Here is a 20788-nt window from a genome sequence, read left to right on the forward strand (position 1 = left end):
TGTCATAAACGAACTTCCCGCCGCACGGTTCATGAACGGTTCGCTGAGCGTTCAGTTCATTTACAAGCCTACTCACGACTGTTCATTATGATTTAATAACATAAAGTTGGGTACCAACAACCATATCTAAATTCACTTTGAAAGCTGCTCAAGTAACCATGTACCTTAACATGCATTGTCATAATTAATTCATACTAATTATGAACAGGGTTTAACATAAAACAAAACAATCTAACATGATCTCCAAACAAATAACTCTACTTGCCAACTAAGTTCAGATTTCACCTGTAAGACCATCTCCAATCTGCACCGTCGGTATCGTCATCACTATTACCATGACCAAGATCATCGTCATCACATGAATCAACGTCATATAGAAGGTCTTCATCATAGCCTCCCGGGCTCCCAACTTCTGAAGACTTGATACTGCTAGAGGATTTACTCTCCTCATCCTCATCTTCATCCTCTTCTTCCTCATCAGATATTTCATCAGGATAATCATTTCTTGGATTATCTTCAGCTGCAAACACCAAAAAGAATATACAAGTCATACAAATATCCCCAGAATTTGGTGACAAAGACTAGACTCTAAAGATTACCGTTTGAATCTTCGCTATCATATTCTGACTCATATGGCACATCATAGAAATCCTCATCATCCACCTGCACCCTGCAACAAGATCATGCATCACTTTCAATATGTGTTGAGAGAGAGAGAGAGAGAGAGAGAGATGAAATAACTGACTAAGTAACATATACTCACAGTGGGAATGGATTTGAAGCCATATCCTCATCTACATCCGGATCATCCTTCACAGTGTAGTAGTCATACACATATTGTTCTGCATGTTAAATAGAAAAGGAAATAACACATCAGATGGTCTCAAGAACATAAACCAAATATCAGCTACACTGACGTTCTAAAGAGGACACCAATAATACTAATTCTCTAATGAAACAGCATTGCGGGGGAAACCAATGAAATCAACTGCATAAAACCCATTTGAATTTGAAAGATCAAACAATATTGAAATTTAAAGCCAAAAACAATAGCAGCTTAAAGGCCAGACATAGTGCAGTAAATAGTGGTTCTTCATTAAAAAACAAATTCACAGTTCACAACCTTTTCCAAACACATATTCTCGCATATCGGATTCAAATCCGGCAACAGCTTCAGGGATGAACTTTTTCAATAAAGGCAAATAACCTGACAAAAGCTTTTGATCCTCCAAGGATCTCTCTCTGCAGTAAAAATCAAGGCAACTTAATCTGTTTCACAATAATTCTTTAACATACAACAAGTTAAATAAATTTTAAGAAAAACGTACTCAAATTGCATGCTATTAGACTTTTCTTCAACATCAACACGAACAACATCGTAGAAATGGCACATTTCATCAACCGCCTCTTTTTTACCTCTTCTGCTCCTCCATATTTGTTCAAAACGAGCACGTTTTGCATTTTCCTGAGACAACAGACCCCATAAAACTACAAGAATATGAAAGTAAAAGCAAAAAACAAATCCTTTTTCCCTACATCACAAGATAGCTGGTTGTGTTAACCACAGACATAGGATCCAAATAATGCAGTAAGCTGCTTAGCTCCTGTTTAAAATTGTACTTGATGCAGACAAACTTCTTAAGATTGTTCAGATTCTCCATATTTTGGATTAAAACAATAATATGAACAAGTTTCTACAAGGAAAAGAGTAACTCTAAGCAAACTTGGTCAGTTTGGTTCTCTTAGCAACACCAGCAACTTGTCCCACTTTAGTTTGTTACCCAGTGAGAAGCATTTCCACATACACCAGTAAATGTGCTCAATTGGTATTCTGCTATCAGTAGTAAAGTAATTATTTAAGATGACAGTAATTTCAACAAAAAGGTAAGATTATAGTGAAGGGTATAAACAAATGGAGTTTACAAGGCATTATTCCATGCTTAGACACATTTCATAAATCTAGATTTTAACAATATGTTTGAATCATAGACAAATCAGCAATTGCTATCAGATAGACAAAAACAAAACGATGATGACAATCTTTTCAAAATGAATTAGGACACCATTGCCGAACATTAAATTACCACTTGCTTTTGGATGGATTTAGATAGCTGCTCTTGCCGCTGCAGACAATAAAATCAAAATGTCAAAACATTAGGCTACATAAAGGAGAGACAAGAATCACCAGCAAATTTAAGGGAGCAACCATGATTGTGTTGCGTGAAACAAAACAGTATGAGTGATTACATAATCAGTTTTCTGATGGCGCCTTCCTTCCTGACTCCTTGTCTGACCATTAGTAGCATCAGCAGAATTTGGCTGTAACAGAAACCCGCAGTTAGAGCTTCCTTGAATGCAGAAGTAAATGACAATAATTTAAAACAAAAAAGGACCTTCAAAAAGAAGACTCTATCAAAAGAACAGGATAAAGAAAAACAGTACACATATTTACAGCATTTGATCACTACTTACCATAAAAGATTGCACAATATCAACTGTATCCCGAGAGCTTTCAACTGTATCAACATGCTGCACAAATACCTTCTTACTCTTCAATTCCTCTAATACAGAACAACATCATCGCGTCAGTTTTAGAAGATTTTTGAATTACGGAACATGCAAATTAAGAACGATCCTTCCTAACTTCTTTTAAAGAAAATAAAAGAACTAAAAACCTTTTTGGGACGATTCCGATATCGATAGATTCTGAAAATCAGAAAAGGGGCGTTTCAAAGGTCGCTCATTGATTTCGAGCCCTGTAAAAGACACAAAAAGTGTTCCTTGAAGTTTCAGAATTGCATTTAAATTTATATTGGCAGCAAAAGAAAACAAAAAAAGGGTAAGATAAAAGAAATAACATACAGAAAGCATCGAGACGAGACTGGGAGACTTTGCGCTTAACCCTAACAATCACAGGCTTATCGGCCGTCGATTGGGGCGTTGCTGAAGAGCTTTCGCCGTTACTGGCCATGAGGATTTATTGGTTGCGGTTAATTTTGCTTGCAAAGAGGTTTTGGGTTTTTGGTTTGGGAGATGAGGGTTTTAAGACTTTAACTAATCTTTCTAATTCTTCTGCTTGTACAGAATCGGGTGAGAAAAGCTTTAATAGCAAAATTGTAGCCTTTATTTTTAGAGAACAAATATGGTTTATTTTATTTTATTTTATTTTTACAAACAGTTTTATTAATCAGTCTAGTATGTAAAGGTTTATTTTGGATCTACAGTAATTATTATATCTTTTAAGGAACTCGTTACAATGAGGTAATGGGTTTATTTAAATAATATTTTTATTTAAACTTATAATATCAAGATAACAAATGTTAATAAAATATAATTTTTTATTAAATTTTATCACATCAGAGATAAAAAAATTTAAATAAAAAATATTTTTATTAAAACTCGTCACATCGACATCACGAGTTCCAAATTCATGTAACAAATGATCTCTAAATTAATTACTTTGTATCATATTGGACTAAATAATTAGTTTGTCTACTGTTGGGCTAAAATTGCACAAATATAAAGTTTTTTTGGCTCAATAGTTCATTCAGATTTTTTATTTAGCCTATTAGAGCAGTAGATTTTTATTTTGGAAAATACGGCAAATGCTACAGTGATGTTGAAACTCGCACGTGAATCCACTCATCCGAGTCCATTAAAACAATATTTTTTAAATATATTCGTCACCTTCAGGTGACGAATTCCAACATTACTATAACATTTACCGTATTCTCCAAAATAAAAAATCTGATGCATTATCCTAAACCTTGCAGGTCCAAAAATAGAAATGGGTATGCATTATCCTAGCTTAGCAGAACGCCGGTGATCCTTCTGATTTTTCCGAACTTCCGTGATCATCCCTTCCTGCATCAATTACCTCAAATAAGTTTTCTGACCAAGCCATAATTCCAACTTCAATACCCTGAACTTTCAGGATTTTTGATTCATATGATCCGGCAGAGTAACAAAGAATGACAGTCCATTATCATCATGTCGAAAGAAAGAAGAAAAAAAAAACTTTATTATCCGTTTGTGTGAGCACTACATTGTTTTATAGGCTCACTTCTGATGCAGAAGTTGTTTGTCTAACAGGAAACTTTCCCTTCCACTCCTTCCAAGCATTCCTGACTTCATCCAACTCCGAATCGGGAATGCCCGTGTTAAAATCTAAATTTTCAACCCATTCTTTCCAGGGAGATTTGGAAGGGTCCAAGAATTTCGAAACTTGTGGTAACATTACAGGTGAGTAGAACTTGTCGACTTCCTTGAGGATTTCTTCCGATTCAACCATTGTCAGCATTTCAGGTCTTGTTACACTACCAGGTACATTCCTCAATATGAATGTGTTGCCCCTCAAAATCAGAACTTCAGAGGGAGCAAGTGGAAGGACAATCCGTGAGAACTTGGCTAGTGATAATGTTAGAATATCTCTCGGGAGCAACTTGCGCTTCACAGCTACGGCGGTACCGACCATTTTGCGGATCTGCACAATATACAGCATTTAATGTTATAGACTTTGTCAAACAGATTGCGAAAAGAAGCGCATGCCACCCTAAGCAACATACATATGCTTCCTAGTTCAGTGATTTAAAAAGCTTTACCTGATGCAACATGAAAGACTCCCCCCATATGGAAATTTCAACGTAATCAAATCCCATTGAATTCTCCAGCTTTCCACAAGAACAACGAAAATTTTTTCTAAAGTGGGAAGCGGTTATTCTATCAGACTCATCAGGTTCATATAACCATCTTGCTTTAATTACCTTGGGCTTTTGATCCTTCAAGCCAGTGCCCCGACTGTCGCTAGAGCCAGCCAGAGGTTCATCGATACCACTTGACGTTTCCTCACTATTTACCATAGTTGTTTCATTAATCCTGGAATCTTCTTCGACATCACTTTCATCCGACTCGGAAGTTGATGCTTCTCTATGAGATTTAACTCTAGGTGGACGACCATTTCTGGCAGTTTGCCTTGGAGGAACTCGTCTTCTGTACTTGGCTCTTTGAGTATAATTATGGAAAGGATGTTCACCCTAATAAGTATCTAAAAGATGTAAATATTGACAAGAGAGCAATTTCTAGCATAACTGAAATAATAGACATGAATGAGTAATAAATATCCCCCAAAATTATTCGTCAAAACACACACCAGAAAAATGAATCATAAGAGAACACTGAACTAAAATAAATGTCTAATGTGGGGCAAACGTAAGCGAAACAAAAGATTAAAGGTGGTTTTCAACTGATTCCATTCAGAATGCACTCTCCTTTGAGAAAAAGCAAATGGGAGTCAATGATGGCAAGAAGAAGAAGGGTAAAAGAAAGAAAACAATTGATACCTCAAAACAATTTAACACACTGTTGAAATCTGATATATGATAATTAGTTTCAGCTTCTGTGAAGTGACTCTTTATTCCAATGATTTCAGCTGGTAGAAGGTACGAATATTTCCGGAGATTGCATTCCCTTCTAGGATCAAAACTCCTGAAAGAAGGGGCAAAAACTAAATAACTATGTATAGAAAATGAAGCAAAACTCAAAAGAAAATGACATGAAAATCGGGAACTTTATTCCTGTAGAAACTAAAAAGAAGCAGACAATAAACTGAAGCTCTCACCTTTGAGAAGGTAATATACCGAAGACTCTAATATTATCCGGAAGATAAGAGTTAACGCAATTAGCCAGAGCAATGCCATTGGGATCTCCCTTCCAAGCATCTTCAGGTATCTCCAATTTCAAGGAGATCATTGTTGCCAAAGAGTGAACCTAAAATATTCATATAAAATACAGGTTTCAGAACCAGCAACCTCAAATCAATCACATACAAAATGCAAACGAGAAACTAACTCCTTTATCGGTTCGACTGCTTCTGGCCCAGGCAATTTTGTGCAGGTTCCCGTAGTTACTGTCACGGATTCCTCCAGCCTTGAAAATTGCAGTTTCCAGTTCTTTTTCAACAGCTACAATACAACATTTGCAACCTTTAGTATGTTCCACACCTCATACTAGTTAAGTTCCAAACAAAAAAAAGACCCTTTTTTCCAAGCTATCCAAAAAGAAGAAATTAGACAATAATTTTCAAAAGTAAACAGATAAATTTAATTCCAACCAAATGAAGGGAAAGAGAAGCTTACTAGATAGCTCGTGTTCATCTCGCTGCAACTGAAGACCTGTAAAAGACAAGAAAAAACAGTGGCAAATTGGCAATGATGAATTGAAAACAAATTCAAAACGAATTTCAATGATTAGGTTATGTTTATTTAATGATAAAAAAGCGAAGGGAAGGGTGAAAAAGGACCTCTGTAGTCGGTACCGACGTAGCCGACTCTTATGACGACCTTCTTCTTGCGAAAAGGTTGCCATTTGGGGGCGGAGAGAGGGAGGGGCGGCTCCTTTTCTTCTACAGAGGATTGAGCAGTGCAAAGGATTCGAAATGGTATTGATTTCAAAGGAGGCCTTGGCCTTGGCGTTTTCGTGATCCATGGAGCCAACGATACTCTCAGACAAGAGATGGTCATTGGCTTTAAGTTTCGGCTCGACCTTTTTCAGTTCTTTTTTAAGATTAAGCAGTTCGATTGCGTTTCCAGGGACACAAAGACACATCACAGAACGGATATGGCGTCTTGTTTGTTCTTGTTGCAGTAAACGTACAAACGGCGCCGTTTAATTAAGTATCTAAAATATACTTTGTGTCTAATTTATCAGTTTTATTTTGTTATCGTCCCGTTAAAAGCTTAATGTAAATGTTGTCCATGCTACCTTTCTAAGTGTAAATTGTATTATTCATAACTCAATTACCTTTTTACTCTCATTTTGGTCATTAAAATTTAATTTTTTTAATTTAATTACTTAACTTTTAAATTACTCCTAATATAATCACTTTGATTTTTAAATTTATTTTTTATTTTAATTATATATTGATAAAATAAAATAAAAAAATTCATGTCATAAAAATTATTAATAAAATAAATTAGAGTGATTAAAATATGAACAAGAAAATTGAATAGTTAAATTAAATTTTTTGAATTATAGTATCAAAATAAAAATGAGAAGATAGTTGTAACAACCCGAATACCAGATTAGTCATTTTAAATAAACCGTTTGGGCTTAGAGTATTTGTGTAGGCCTTCATGAAGAGTTTGAGTTGAGCATGACTTGGGGTTGGGCTTGAGTTGATCTCAAATGATGATATTTTTTATTTGAGGTCAAAAGAGGAAGGGTTAAGAGAGCAATTAGACCCTGATTTGAAAATAAGGTTGTTTTGATACTTTCCCGACACCAATAAAAGCCCTGCTAAAACCAATGTCACAACAGTTAGCGACGTTTGTGAACAAAAAAATGCCATAAAATGTCAAGGTTTACAGTGGTACAAACGCCGTAAAATGTCAAGCTCTATAATGACTTTTTCTTTTAAAACACAGATAATTACCTTGTCTTAAGTGGTATTTATATTATCAAATGCCCCTATTTACCCTTCTTTAGTGACGTTTATTTTGTCAAATGCCACCATAAACATTACAAATGTTTACGTCATTAGTGGCGTTTCCTGCACAAAACGTCGCAAAAGAAACTGACTTCTAGTGGTTTATTTGCAAATGTTGCTATGTTAACTGATTTTGCTTATATCATTTTCTACTTTATAATACCTAAATTTAATATTCTGTAGTATTATCTAATAAATAAACTTAAAATTTAATTACGACACAAATCATGTAGAAAAAAATAAAAAATTTATAAAATTAAAATGAAATATAACATATTTCAACATTGTTCAATAAAATTTAGTATAGATTCTTTCTCTTTCTGGATATAATTTCACATTCTTGTAAACACGAAAAGCAAACCTGTAGTATATAACTATTATAAAACTACTCAAAATATCATACGAACTCTATATACCTCTTCTGAAACACAACAAACGTAACTGGTGGTGAATAGTTTTCATCGAATGAGGCATAAGCCTAGAGGAAGGAAGAAAATTAAAAGTGTCAGAAGCCTAAGTGAACTCTATTATCACCAACTCCATTAACACGCTGCTGTTGGCATATAGATAAGGTTTATTCAAAAGATGGTAAAAGACTAAAACACATTTATAATACAGTGCTGTTATTAAATGTCTAGATAGGATTTACTCAAAAACTTATGGAAGCTACTTTGTCCAATAAATAACACTGTTCTACAAAACACCACAAAACATAACCCTTTGAATACTTTACGAATAGAAACCACTTTATGGAGTAAAGCTTGACTGAATTGACCTTCACTCACACCATCTCTGTCAGATTAAGTACCAATTATCAGAAACAAAGCTTAAAAAAAAAAGGAATTGGACATAGTCAGAAACAATATTATCCTGTAGAAAATAATCCTTTTAGCTGTTTGGTTGTTTGACCTGTAGAAAGCAAGAAGAATTCCCTGAAGAGAACAAGAAATGGTCAATAAATGAAGTAGAACGCTTGTAATCTATGAATTATTTCCTGGATTATTTTCTTCCGATGAGGCTGTACGGAGACAATGCGACAGTGCTTAGTTATCTCTGGCTAGTCCATATGTATTCTTTATGTGGTATACAACTTTCTAAGGGGGGAAAAACAGATACACGAGTTAATCATGAATATCATACGAACCATGAAAGATCCCGATTCGATAATTTTAAAGAAAAAAATCCAGCATGGCTAAAACTAAAGCTTTTATGTTAGTTAAAATTTATGGATTGAAGGAGCTTCGAGGAGCCAACCGGGGCCAATTACCAAATGAAGTAGAACACAATTACTTGGAACAAAGCATAGGAACACAATTACTTGGGGCAAAACGAGCTCACCCTATAAAATGCTATACTGGTAATTGTTTCTTTTTGACAAGATTATTTTGGGTCTTTTTTTCAACTTGGATTACTTGTCAAATGGGCTTCACACTTTAAAAATTTGATTCTGGTCCCTCTTTTATGTAATAGGTTGTGCATAATCTTATGCTGATTCACAGAGCTTATGTGAGGGGTCATAGAACGGATTTGCATGGATTTGATTTCTGATTCCTTTCCTTTTTCTAGCCTTAGTAACATGTATAGATTTTTAACGTCTAAGATGAATATATATATAGAACCTAACTGTATTCATCTCTCTACTTCAGTTTTTATTATTACATTCTAAAATAGCATTATATTCTTTCTGAAGTTTATTTCTCACAATTGTGCATATTTACTTAATTTGCTACTGTCATTTGATTTGAGTAGTACTATAAATAAGAAGAGATATTAAAAAGAACAGGGTACACCGTCTTACAAACAACACTACAACCCAGAAAAGAGATACCCGCTAACCAACACTTTTGATCTGTACACATCCCTGACCAACATGAGCGAAACTGTTACAATAACTAGAGACCAAAAACACTACAACCAGCAAGCACTTTGACCAAATACAGCCACAAAATGCAGCGAACAAAAAGGATATTCAACTAAATAGGCACCTACAAACTTCGCATCTCTGCAGATCGAATAGAAACACCCAATAAAGCAGTAGACAAGCTATACAAAACATAGAAACAACGAAAAATCCATTCGTTCAACATAGAAATCTGTTATTTTCTATATAGACTTGTTTATTTAGTTTGATTGAAAAATCCATTCGTTGTACATTCAAGTCAGTTTCTTATTTGTTTATTGCTAGTTTAATACTCATTTTTTTCAACTTAAATCTCATAGTTACTGAGAAAACACTGAAGATAAAACAATTAAACATAATCACTCAAAATCTCTAAATCTCTCTTCACAAAAAAAGCAAAGAAAACATGTAACCAAATCACAAGAAGTTTAATCACCTACCAGTTTTGACTGGCATGATGTCCTCCATAGTAAGTGGCTCCCTTGTAAGTGTAACTACACATTTCCCATAATCCTAATTAAAACAGAGAAACAAACATTCTATCAAAACGCAGCTAATTCCGTCAAAATTACTTTAAAATCTTTTTTTAAAACGTGAAATTTCAGATTTTTTTTTGGATAAGTAAGAATTTTATTATCCAAACATCAAAGTTTTGCTACATATCATTCAACCAATCAATACAAAAAGGGAACTATGCACACCTAAACAAAGACAGTGAATGGCTGAGCTATAAACCCCAAGCATTACAAAGCTTAAGATTAGTACTATCTAGCCTATTAATATTTTTTCCCCTAAGACAAAACCGAACAGCATCAATGATTTCGGTTAGCAAAATTGCAGCAGGTCTTGACCAATTTTGGAAAATTCGCTGATTTCTTTCCTGCCATATAGTATAGATAAAAGCAGACCAAGCTATCTTTAAAATGAAGGTGATAAGAGATTTCCCTTTCCATGAAGTGCTTGCTGTAGCAACCGTTTCTTCCCATGATAAGTTTGTAGGATTCATTCCATTCAATATCAAAACAGAATTCCATAAGCAGACTGCTAGTGAACACTCAGAAAATAGGTGGTTTCTTGTCTCGTGAGATAAGATGCAGTTTACACATGCTGTATCAGTGCTAATTCCCATTCGTTGCAGGCGGTCTCTGGTCTGTAATCTGTCATGTAGAGCCAACCAAATGATTAAGCAATGCTTCGGGATATGCATTGGAAACAAAATAAGTTTATGCCATGGAACTTTCTGCCCTTTTGGTCTAATCTCATCCTAAACTTCCTTCATGTGAAGAGAGTTTAAATAAAAAGAGACTGCATCAGCCCTCATTTTTAAAATTCTTTTTGTGTTCCAGCTGACATTGGAGGCAGGTTCAAATTGCCAGAAATCGTTCTCTTTGATGACATAGCTTTTAAGCTATGCAACCCAAAGGGATCCATCACCAGCCAGTATTTTTCTTATGAGGTGAATAATACAAGCTCTATTCCAGCTTTTGATGTTTTTCAGACCGAGACCACCTTCAGATTTTGAGAGGCAAATCCGTTCCCAACTCACTCGAGCTCCAGCAGCAGATTTGTCACTTCCTTTCCAAAAAAATCTGAAGCATAGTTGCTCAACCTTTTTAAGATAGAAGCAGGCAAAATTAGTTGTCTGCACCAGTAATTGCTTACACTGAAGAGAACATATCTAATCAGTTCGAGTCTGCCAGTATAGCTAAGGTTCCTTGCAGACCAATGATGGAGTATTTGCTTTATTTTTACAAGAAGAGCTTCACAATCTTTCTCATTAAGCTTGCGTGTGACCAGAGGAATACTGAGATATCTGACAGGGAGACAACCAACTTTGAAGTTGGTTAACTTTGTGATGTCCTCAATGGATCTTGAAGATAGACATGCAGCAAACAACTCGCACTTGGCCGAATTAATTTTGAGACCAGAAATTTCATGGAAAAGGTCCAGGACACTAAGAACATCAGAAACAGATTCAATGTTACCCTTGCAGAAAATCAGGAGGTCATCTGCGAAGGAAAGATGCGTGAGTCCTATCTTCTTACATTTAGGGTGAAAACCAAATAAACCCTTAGTAGCAGCCATGTTAAGCATTCTTGATAGGACATTAATAGCGAGGACAAAAAGATAGGGAGAAAGAGGATCCCCTTGCCTTAGACCTCGAGCCCCTTTAAAATAACCTATTAAAGTTCCATTGAAAGAAATGGAGAATCTTGCTTGGGAGAAGCAAACTTCAGTCCAATCGATGAATTTTTGTGGAATATGTAAGGCTTTGAGAATGACTGAAATAAAACCCCAATGAATGGAATCAAATGCTTTGTGGAGATCAATTTTAATAGTGCACCTAGGAGAAATGGACTTCCTACCATATCCTTTTACCATCTCCTGGGCAAGAAGAGTATTATCAATGATGTTTCTGCCTCTAATAAAAGCTGTCTGATTTAAAGAAATGATATCAGGAAGAACATCAGTCAGTCTTTTAACCAGAATTTTTGAAATGGCTTTGAAAATGACCGAACAACAGGATATGAGTCGAAATTCTTTAACAGAACTGGGGTTAGGAACTTTAGGAGCAAGAACAATAACAGTAAAATTAAAAGCTGGAATCAAGTAGTCATTTAAGAAGAAGTGTTTGACAACAACAATAACATCCTTACCCACTATAGTCCATGCTTTCTTGAAGAAGAGAGGAGTATATCCGTCAGGACCAGGGGCTTTGTCGTTACCTTGGTTGAAGATTGCATTTTTGATTTCTTCTCCAGTAACTTCTTTGACAAGGTGTGAAGAAGCTTCAGAGGGAAGATTGAAATTAAGGAGAGATTGGAGAAGATTAAGGTCAATTTCTTTAATCGAGGGATCAACGGTTACAATAAGATTAGAAAAGAAATTGATCACTTCATTTGCCATAGAATCAAAGGATTCAAGTCTGTTACCTCTTTCATCCACGAGGAATCTAATTGTATCCCTCTTGTTTTTGAAGGCTACTACGGAATGGAAAAATTTAGTGTTTTTATCGCCTTCTTTAATCCACTGGATTTTGGCCTTTTGCCTTAGGAACATACTTTCAGCTTCTTCCATATTATTCAACTCATCTTGAATAGCAAGTTCTTATCAATAACATCCTGTCCATTTAAAGTGAGAAGTTGTTGTTACTCTAAGGCTATTCTTTTAAATTTAACCCACTCCGAAATGTTACTGAAATTATCCTTATTGAACCTCTTTAGGCACTCTTTCAATCATTTTAATTTGGAGAACAAAATCTTCATAGGATCGCCTTGAGCACTTTGATGCAAAAGAATGCCTGACTTCATTCAAAAATCCATTATGAGAAGTCCAAAAATTAAAAAACTTGAATGGCTTTGGTCTATTTGTAGGGGCCTCTTTAGAAAGCCAAGCAACTATACAGTGGTCTGAGACTCCTGGGGGCAGAAATTCCACAAACGAATGGTGAAAAGCAGTAGCCCAACTTGAGTTAATCATGACTCTATCAAGTTTTCTCGCCAAGAAAAGATCATTTTGTTTGTTACTCCATGTATACATAGGTCCAAAGAATGGGTGATCAATAAGTTCCAGCTCACGAGTGAATTCTTGAAACTCTTTCATATCTGATGTTGTATATTGACCAAACATATCATGATCAAAACTTTCGCTAGAGTGCAGAAAAATATGAAAGTCTCCACCAAGAACCCAAGGATCATGATTGACTGTATTTTCGACTTCTTTAATATTCTGCCATAAGTATCTTCTAGCAATCCCTTCATTACTTCCATAGATAGCAGAAATGAACACTGGAAGGCCAAGAAACGAACCTTTTATAGTGATACTTTGATAAGAGGTTTGAATGATGGAAAAATTTAATCCCTTCCTCCACAATACCGAAATCCTACCATTGATAGCATGCTCATAATTAGTGCAAACATTCCAGTTTGAAAATTTTGTGCTAAGAATAGCTTCTGATTTTTCAGCCTTGACTCTTGTTTCTAGAAGACATAGAACATCAACCTTATTTAGATTAGCACGATGAATCACTTTATTCAGCTTGAGAGGACTGTTTAGTCCTCTGATGTTCCAAAAACTAATGATCATTGTGTAGAAGAACCCGAGAGCCCTCCCTGACTTCCAACCGAATTACACTTTGCTTTATCAAGACTTTCTTTCTTTTTGATTTGAGCGTAGCTACCAAATCTGCAACTCCCTGTGCAGCAGCTCTGGGTTTCCTAGGCAGATTTTCAATATTAATAGGATTTTCATCAACTGAAATTAGCACTTCATATTTGTTTTTAGATCCTGTTAAGAAGGTCCTAGCCTTATCCTTAATAGGCCCGCCTCTTCCTTTTAAAGGAATTGAATGCTGAGCAGAATTTTCAACATCAACAGCTTCTTGAAGAGATGAATTGGCACTTTCAGTCACAGAGATAACATTATTATCTTGCACTGGAACAGCTTCTTTAAACACGTTTTTAGGAGCAATATCTTCATAGCCGCCAATATCATTAAATTTTCCATGATCCTCATTATTAACTTCCTCATTCGGAGGATGAACTTGCACAACATTGCAAAGATTGCTTGTTGTTTCCAGTATTGCTTCAACTTCTCCCTCCTGAGCGGCAACCTTAGTAGGTAAACTCTCTCCTTTCTTGACCCAAATTTGAGAAACTGCAGCTTCTTCGGTTGTTTTCATAGGACAACCTTTGTCGTGCCCAAATACCTTGCATTTCTTACAAGAAATAGGTAACCAAGGTACTTCCACTTGTATCGATGTAGACTGTCCATCTCTTAAAACAACTTTAATGAATTTAGGAATGGCTTCGTTAACCCTAAATTCGATACATACCTTAGCAAACTCGAGCCTAGATTTAGTAGCAGTTATGGAGTCCATTGAGATAGGGACTCTAATGGCACTGGCTATGTAACTTAAGCCCGCTCGAGAATACAATTATAAAGGAACATTATACAGATTGAACCAGACTGGAATTTTAGACAAGTTGAAACTAAGGTTTTTCATATTTGGTTCCCATTTTCGCAGGATAAGGGGCTTATTATGAACATGCCATGGACCATTTTCAATTACACAGTCACGAGCAGATTCAGAAGTGAAAGAGAAAATAAACAGGTTATTGCCAGCAGAACTAACCTGTACTCGTGAACCTTGCAGAGCATTTCCCCAGATGTTGTCGACGATTCTTTGCAAAGAGGCAAAAGAAGGTGAAACTCCCAGGAACTGACCCACGAGAGACATTTTCCACTCGGAAATTCCAGCTTCTAGAACATCCAAAGGCGGAAGAACAGTCAGGTGTCCATCGTAAGATTTAGGGGGGAAATAATCTAGGTCTTGATTTTCTGAACTGCCGAACAATTTTGTCTAATCCATCAGTATAAACAGACACTAGAAACAGAGGAGAAACGTTTGAAGCGATGATCGGAACAGGAACGCCGGCGACTCGACGGGAAGACTCGGTTTCCGTTAGTCCTGCTAACGTGCATCCAGAACAAGCAAAAGCAGATTCCTATACATTCCGAAACGGATAAAACTAAAATCAGACGGTCGATAACACTAAACGCTTGAGCTGCTCCTTGTGCTATCCACGAGTTTGAACCATTTAAATTTCAGATTTACAGTTTTATGACTATCCTTTTTCTTTTTAGCTAGAAAATGAAATTTGAATGTAAGTTACTGAGAAACCAAACATAAAACCTAGAAATTGTTTTCCAAAGGGGTAGATAAAAAGAGATGAACCGCACTATATCTCTCGATTAAGCGTTTCTCATAAAGCAATTCAGATATTGACGATGAGATCTACTAGAATCTTGTCGGAGACTGCACAGAGAACCCAAAATCTTGTCTCATATAAAAAATCGACAGTGTTTAACAAATTTAAAAAAAAAATTAATAAATGAGAGATGGAAAGGAGAAGAGAGCTTACTTGAACAGTTTGTGGTGAAAAATAATGTTTTACGGTTTTGATTTTTCTTCTGTTTGTGAAGTGAGAAATTGATGGAGAAATCTCCAACGATGCTTCCAACTACGCGAAAGGGAGAGAGAAAATTGGTGGAGAGCAAAGCTTGACTTGGTTGCAACCTCTATTGATGGTTATAATGCTTCGAGAGAGCATTATTTTAGAAAATGAGAAGAACGAAGAACCATATTTAATGAGGCTGCTCCACTGTTGAAGATGGAGGAAAAAGAGGTAGAAAAGAAAAATTAGGGATAGTACACGAGACAAATGGGGATACATGAATCTTATAGCGGCGTTTTCTAGAAAAACGCCACCAATTACATATCTATAGCTGCATTTGTTATAAAATTGCCACTAATGTACATGTATTTACAGCTTATAGCGGCGTTCTTCCCAGAAACACCGCTAAAAGTACATGACTATTGCGGCACATTTACATAAACACCGCTAATTTTGCTATTTTGTGGTTTTTTTTATGTAAACGTTGTTAAATACCAAGTTTTCTTTAGTGAAACTCCTAAGTCACCTATATCACTTATAGATCATCAGGGGTGATTTGTTTGCTTTCATGTGTACATGTGTGCATTTTGGGTTATGGGTGATTCATGAGGGAAATAGGGTGTTTTAATGTTCATTATTCTCTAAAAAGATATTATGATTCTCTTAAACTCTCATTAGACTTAAATAATGTTTAAGGGAGGGACATGTGGGAAAAGTTGGTTGTTATTTTCATGCTCAAAGGAGAGCACTTATGGGTTTGAGTATCAGCACTATATGAAAAATACCAATATTGTTCTTTTGATAGCCTAAAATATAGGATTTTTTGCTTGTGGTATCGATACCCAAGGATAGGGTATAGGTACCATCTTCAGACTTTAGATTCCAATAGCCAGTTTTAGTATTGATGCTCATGAGAGTATCGCTACCATATGAAGTAGGGGTGTTGATACTAAAATTGATTTTCTCAAACATATAACCTAATTTTGGTATCGATACTTAGGATGATATTAAAACCCCATAACAGAAGTACCAATACTCCAAATAGGGGTACCAATACTATCAATTTTCTTCAAATTCTAGTAGCCCATTTTGGTATCGTTACCAAGAGTGGGTATCGATACTGAAGGGGTCATTATTGGTACCCATTCTGAATTGGGCAGCTTTAGGAAGTGTTTCAAATCACCATAATGACTCTAATAAACTTGAAAGTGAAAACCTCAAATATTGTGTGATAATTACGAACGTTATAAAGGAATGATACATAGACATAAGCTTTGTTTCTAATAAATGTGTATGAGATATTTATGTTTTCTTCTATCAATGAAAAGACACTTTATTATCAATGCAAATGCGCTTCCGTATCAATATCGAGACACTCTAGTATTAATGCTAAGACACTTTCATTAATCGATGGCAAAGCCACAATATACATATCGTTTCATATATACAATTATATTCGATATTTTTCTATGTCTTATGCTTGATGTATTTCATTTGCTCATGACCATACTTTCTAGCATACACAATTAAAGGATGAATGTATTATTATAGAGTTACCTGTATGACATTGAGCTCGTAGCTTAATAATCAGAATTTATTTTTCGTTCGTATGTCAGTAGGTGCCAATTGAGGAGCTTATTGTCATATTATGGAGTCCATATTTCGAAGAGTTTCAGAGTACGTCTTAGTTATTTTAGAGGGCATTTAATTCATAGACCTTATGTGTAATTGAGTCATAACTCTTTTATTAAAATTGGATGTTATATTTGAGATACTATTTTTAGAGCTCCCCATTTGTAAACTTAAACGTTTTTATTTCTTTTTATTTAAGGATGAGTACTTAAATGTTGAGAAATATTTTCAAAAAAATGGTTAGCGACTTATATGGTCCACTGTAATATCCAAATCCATCGAATGTTGGTTCTGATAAGATTTAGGTATTACATTTATTGGTATCAGAGTGTCAATTTTAGTTGTTCCTAGGACCCGTGGGTTAGAGTCAATAAGTGTATTAAAGTACATGTCTCTAGAGTGTTAAGAGTACTTAAACATCTAGATTAGCAATAATGACTCCTTTTTTCTTTGAATTTTGTAGGATATGTCTGATGATCTCGCTTGTAGTCAGGAGGTGCGAGACGAGATCCATGTTTCACTCATTAAATATATTGACGATGAGGTTGTCACAACTTCGAGGATAAAGGTATCTTAGAGGTTGCGAGAATTGATGAGGCCACATTATTTAGGAGCCTCACAACTGCTCGTAGGTATATCGTTAAAGCCATCTCAAGAGCGTCTGTCGTAATCGCACCATACGTTCCACCACTTGTAATACCCTATTTCACAGAGACTCTGTCGCTATAAGAGTATTGATTTATTGGGTTTGAGGGTAATGATCCTATTTTTGCTGAACAATGTCTTTGTGAGACTCTTCGTACTCTTACACAGTTACACCTTACCCTTGAGGGTAAGCTTGAGTGTGTCACCGTATTGTTGAAGTGTGATGTCATCGACTTTTGGGAGATAGTCGAGTTGGCTCTAGAGCTAGAGAGGCTGGCACGGGAGTTCTTTTTAGTAGATTTTAGACATAAACATAAGGAGAGGCACACACTAATAACTAGAGGGACCAGTTCACACATCTAGTTCAAGGTGATTGGTATGTATTTGAGTTTGAGCATGACTTTATCTGTTTGAGCAGTTATGTACTAGAATTGTTAGTGACCAAGAGCCTTCACTGTATAAGGTTTAAAGAATGATTGCACATGGATATACTTACCCACATGGCAGTTGATCCCCTTAAAGTCTTTACAGAGAACTTTCCAGACTAAGGCAATCGAGAGGGTGTACTACCTAAGAGCCTGTCTGATAGGTAGTTAATAAGGTCAGAGATATAGGGCATTATATTCAACTAGACTATCTCAGACTTCGACCAAAAGGGTCAGGGTCTCCAAGGAGCGAGAAGATCCCCACTATCGTAGTCTTGGAGGGTAGGGAAGAGTTTAGGACGTTGGTAGGGGACAGAGCCTTGTAGGATGCCTCTAACTTCGACCTTTGTGGCGGGCACTAGAGGATCAGGCTAGGTTTCATAGCCTTATTTGTATGGGAACTATGGCAAGTGACATACTAGATAGTGCCACTGACTTTCTATAAGTAGTTGGTGCTTGTGCTGGTATTATTCTTTCTATGTATGTTCAGGTGTAAATTCTATAAGCTTTTCTTTTTACTATAGTTTTAGAACTGGTATGGTTATTATTCTTTTGCAACTTTGAAACTTTCAGACCTTTGGGTAGTATAGAAAAGATGAAGGTTTTGTTGAAAGAAAAGCACCATCTATTGATCTGGTTGCCTCCCTTTAGTTTTTCTATTCCCACCTCTTGACAAAACCTAAGAGCATCAAACCTAGGAGGCTTTTCTTATTTCCCAAATATAACCGTTAGTTTTATGGGAACTTAGTCTTGTCTCACTTTTGTTGATTCAAATTCTGAATCGTGAATGCATAGAAACTTTAAACTTATCAGTGTATAAACTGGCTAATTAGAGTCTTTCATTGTTTTCTCAACAGTAACAAGGGGAATTTGTTTCATCAATTAAAACCATTTCTTACTACATTCCTTTTTTATGTTCTTTGTATTGGTTTACTAGGTTTCGGTCCATTATCTTTGTAATTCACTTTACATTGTCTTTTAGTTGCCTAATGCTTGTTTCTTGTGTTGTTTGTGTTCAATCTTTAGCTTACTGCATTGAACCGAGGAACATACTTGGTTTGGGTAATAAAGAAGCAGAAGCTATCATACTTGATGTCACTTCGAAAGTATATCAGAAACGACTTTCACAGGCTTTTCAGAGTGGTGACCTATAGATGGCAGATAGCAAGGTTGCCTTCCTCCAAAATCTTTGTGAAGAATTGCACTTTGATCCAGAAAAGGCTAGTGAGATCCATGAAGGTATTAGAAGCGGGATTGGGAAAAAGAAAAGGCTGATACTTTTTGTCTTCCCTATTAGGGTATCATGTTTCTATTTTCAACATTATAATACTATTTGGATTGGAGTATCCGAAATGTCTATTTTTTCAAGAAATCTACCGGAAAAGGCTTCAACAATGTGTAGCTAAAGAGGAGTTGGAAAAATAAAGTACTTATTAGAAATTAAAGGTTGAAAAAGATAATCGAAAAAAAAGAACAGGATATGAATAAACAATATCCTTATCTATTTACATCATGTACGTTGAAAATCTGAGGATGAATTTTTTTAAGGGAGAATAATTGTAATACCCCAAAATTTTAGTTATTGACTAAAATATAAAATTTGAAAGTTTGGTAGCCCAAGAAAAAAATTGGAAAAAATTTAGGGACCTAAGTGGTAATTTTTCTAAAAGGAATTTTTATTCCATAAATGGATAGTTTACTCTTGAGAGTGGGGTTTTATTGAAATTAGATTCTTGATCTGGAAATTGTGTTAAAAACTAGAATGTGTTAAAGTCCGGTAAAAATTAGGTAAATCAGATCGAATAAAATTTTCATGAAAATTTGAAGGATGATAAATTAAGCTTAGCAATATTATTTCCACATTTTAAAATGATAGAAAATAATATGAATCATTGGATTTGAAGATTTATTTACATGTTTAATTTAGACCGTTGGATCAAAGTGGTAAGATTGCAATTTTTGAAAAGTTGTTTGGTAAAATTGGAAAAAGGTAAAATTTTTTGTTCATTTTTTACTTTGGAAAGATGATAAGGTTATGTGGCTTGATATTGTGGTAAATATCAAGTTTCATTAATGGTAAAATGAACATTTCACATTAAATAAATAAAAAATTTATTTAAGCTTAGATAAATGCTAAATTAACATGAAATTAACCAGAATTTCATAAAATAAGCCATTTTTCAGCCAATATTTCGTTCTCCTTCATAACAAGGTAAGAGAATTTTTATTTTTCATTATTGAGCAATTTTCTTTAGTTTTTTTTATCATGCCGTGAAATAGAAAATTGTTCTATTCGAAAAACACTATCATTTGATACCATTATTGCTTGCTAATTTGTTTTGTATTCATAGATCCCAAATTTTAGGGTTTATGTTCACATTAGGTTTTATGAAATTGATGAAGTATTTTGATGTTTTTGAGGACGTAGAATCATTTCCAAGCATGATTGATGATTAAAATCACTTGTACATGATTATATGAACATGTGAAGTTTTGGCCTAACCCTAATCTTTAGAGAAAGATGTGTTTTGATGAAATAAAGTTAGGGGTTTGATTGTAGAGATTTTATAAGGTTGAATTGAAGTTGATTTCAGGTTTGAATCAAATCAAAATTGAGTAAAATCATGAAAACCCTAATCTTGAACATACAAAGCATTTGGCCATGACTATAGAGGATGAGAAAAATTATATAAAAATTATGTAGTGGCTGGAAATACTGTAGAAAGTATTCTACAAGCCTTAGAAA

General features: G+C 35.2%; 2 protein-coding genes and 2 long non-coding RNA genes across 5 annotated transcripts; 1 reads left to right on the plus strand and 3 right to left on the minus strand.

The window, feature by feature from the left end:
- Positions 1-229: 229 nt before the first annotated feature.
- LOC120179227 (RNA-directed DNA methylation 4-like) lies at positions 230-3045 on the minus strand. Its single transcript, XM_039184873.1, has 10 exons — positions 2863-3045; positions 2676-2756; positions 2473-2561; positions 2248-2319; positions 2085-2123; positions 1329-1465; positions 1124-1242; positions 764-842; positions 600-670; positions 230-520 (listed from the first exon to the last, which is right to left on the minus strand). Exons 1-10 carry the CDS (start codon positions 2969-2971, stop codon positions 282-284), a joined length of 1035 nt encoding a protein of 344 aa, XP_039040804.1. The 5' UTR covers positions 2972-3045; the 3' UTR covers positions 230-281.
- LOC120179229 lies at positions 1408-20043 on the plus strand. Its single transcript, XR_005521598.1, has 3 exons — positions 1408-1551; positions 1602-1761; positions 20033-20043. It is a non-coding gene; the product is annotated as an uncharacterized LOC120179229 (long non-coding RNA).
- LOC120179226 (putative tRNA pseudouridine synthase) lies at positions 3777-6539 on the minus strand. The gene is made up of 7 exons (XM_039184872.1): positions 6299-6539; positions 6135-6170; positions 5848-5960; positions 5618-5766; positions 5340-5484; positions 4602-5033; positions 3777-4483 (listed from the first exon to the last, which is right to left on the minus strand). The coding sequence occupies exons 1-7, from the start codon at positions 6516-6518 to the stop codon at positions 4052-4054; spliced, it is 1527 nt and encodes a 508-aa protein (XP_039040803.1). The 5' UTR covers positions 6519-6539; the 3' UTR covers positions 3777-4051.
- Positions 8168-15553, minus strand: LOC120179228. Of its 2 annotated transcripts, none has more exons than XR_005521597.1 (4): positions 15308-15553; positions 14518-15201; positions 9824-9896; positions 8168-8415 (listed from the first exon to the last, which is right to left on the minus strand). It is a non-coding gene; the product is annotated as an uncharacterized LOC120179228 (long non-coding RNA). The 2 variants fall into 2 exon arrangements; XR_005521596.1 differs by having other exon boundaries at positions 8168-9485.
- Positions 20044-20788: the final 745 nt, after the last annotated feature.

The sequence above is a fragment of the Hibiscus syriacus genome, unplaced genomic scaffold (genome assembly GCF_006381635.1).
Source record: "Hibiscus syriacus cultivar Baekdansim isolate YM2019G1 unplaced genomic scaffold, ASM638163v2 tig00112408_pilon, whole genome shotgun sequence".
Taxonomy (NCBI): Eukaryota; Viridiplantae; Streptophyta; class Magnoliopsida; order Malvales; family Malvaceae; genus Hibiscus; species Hibiscus syriacus.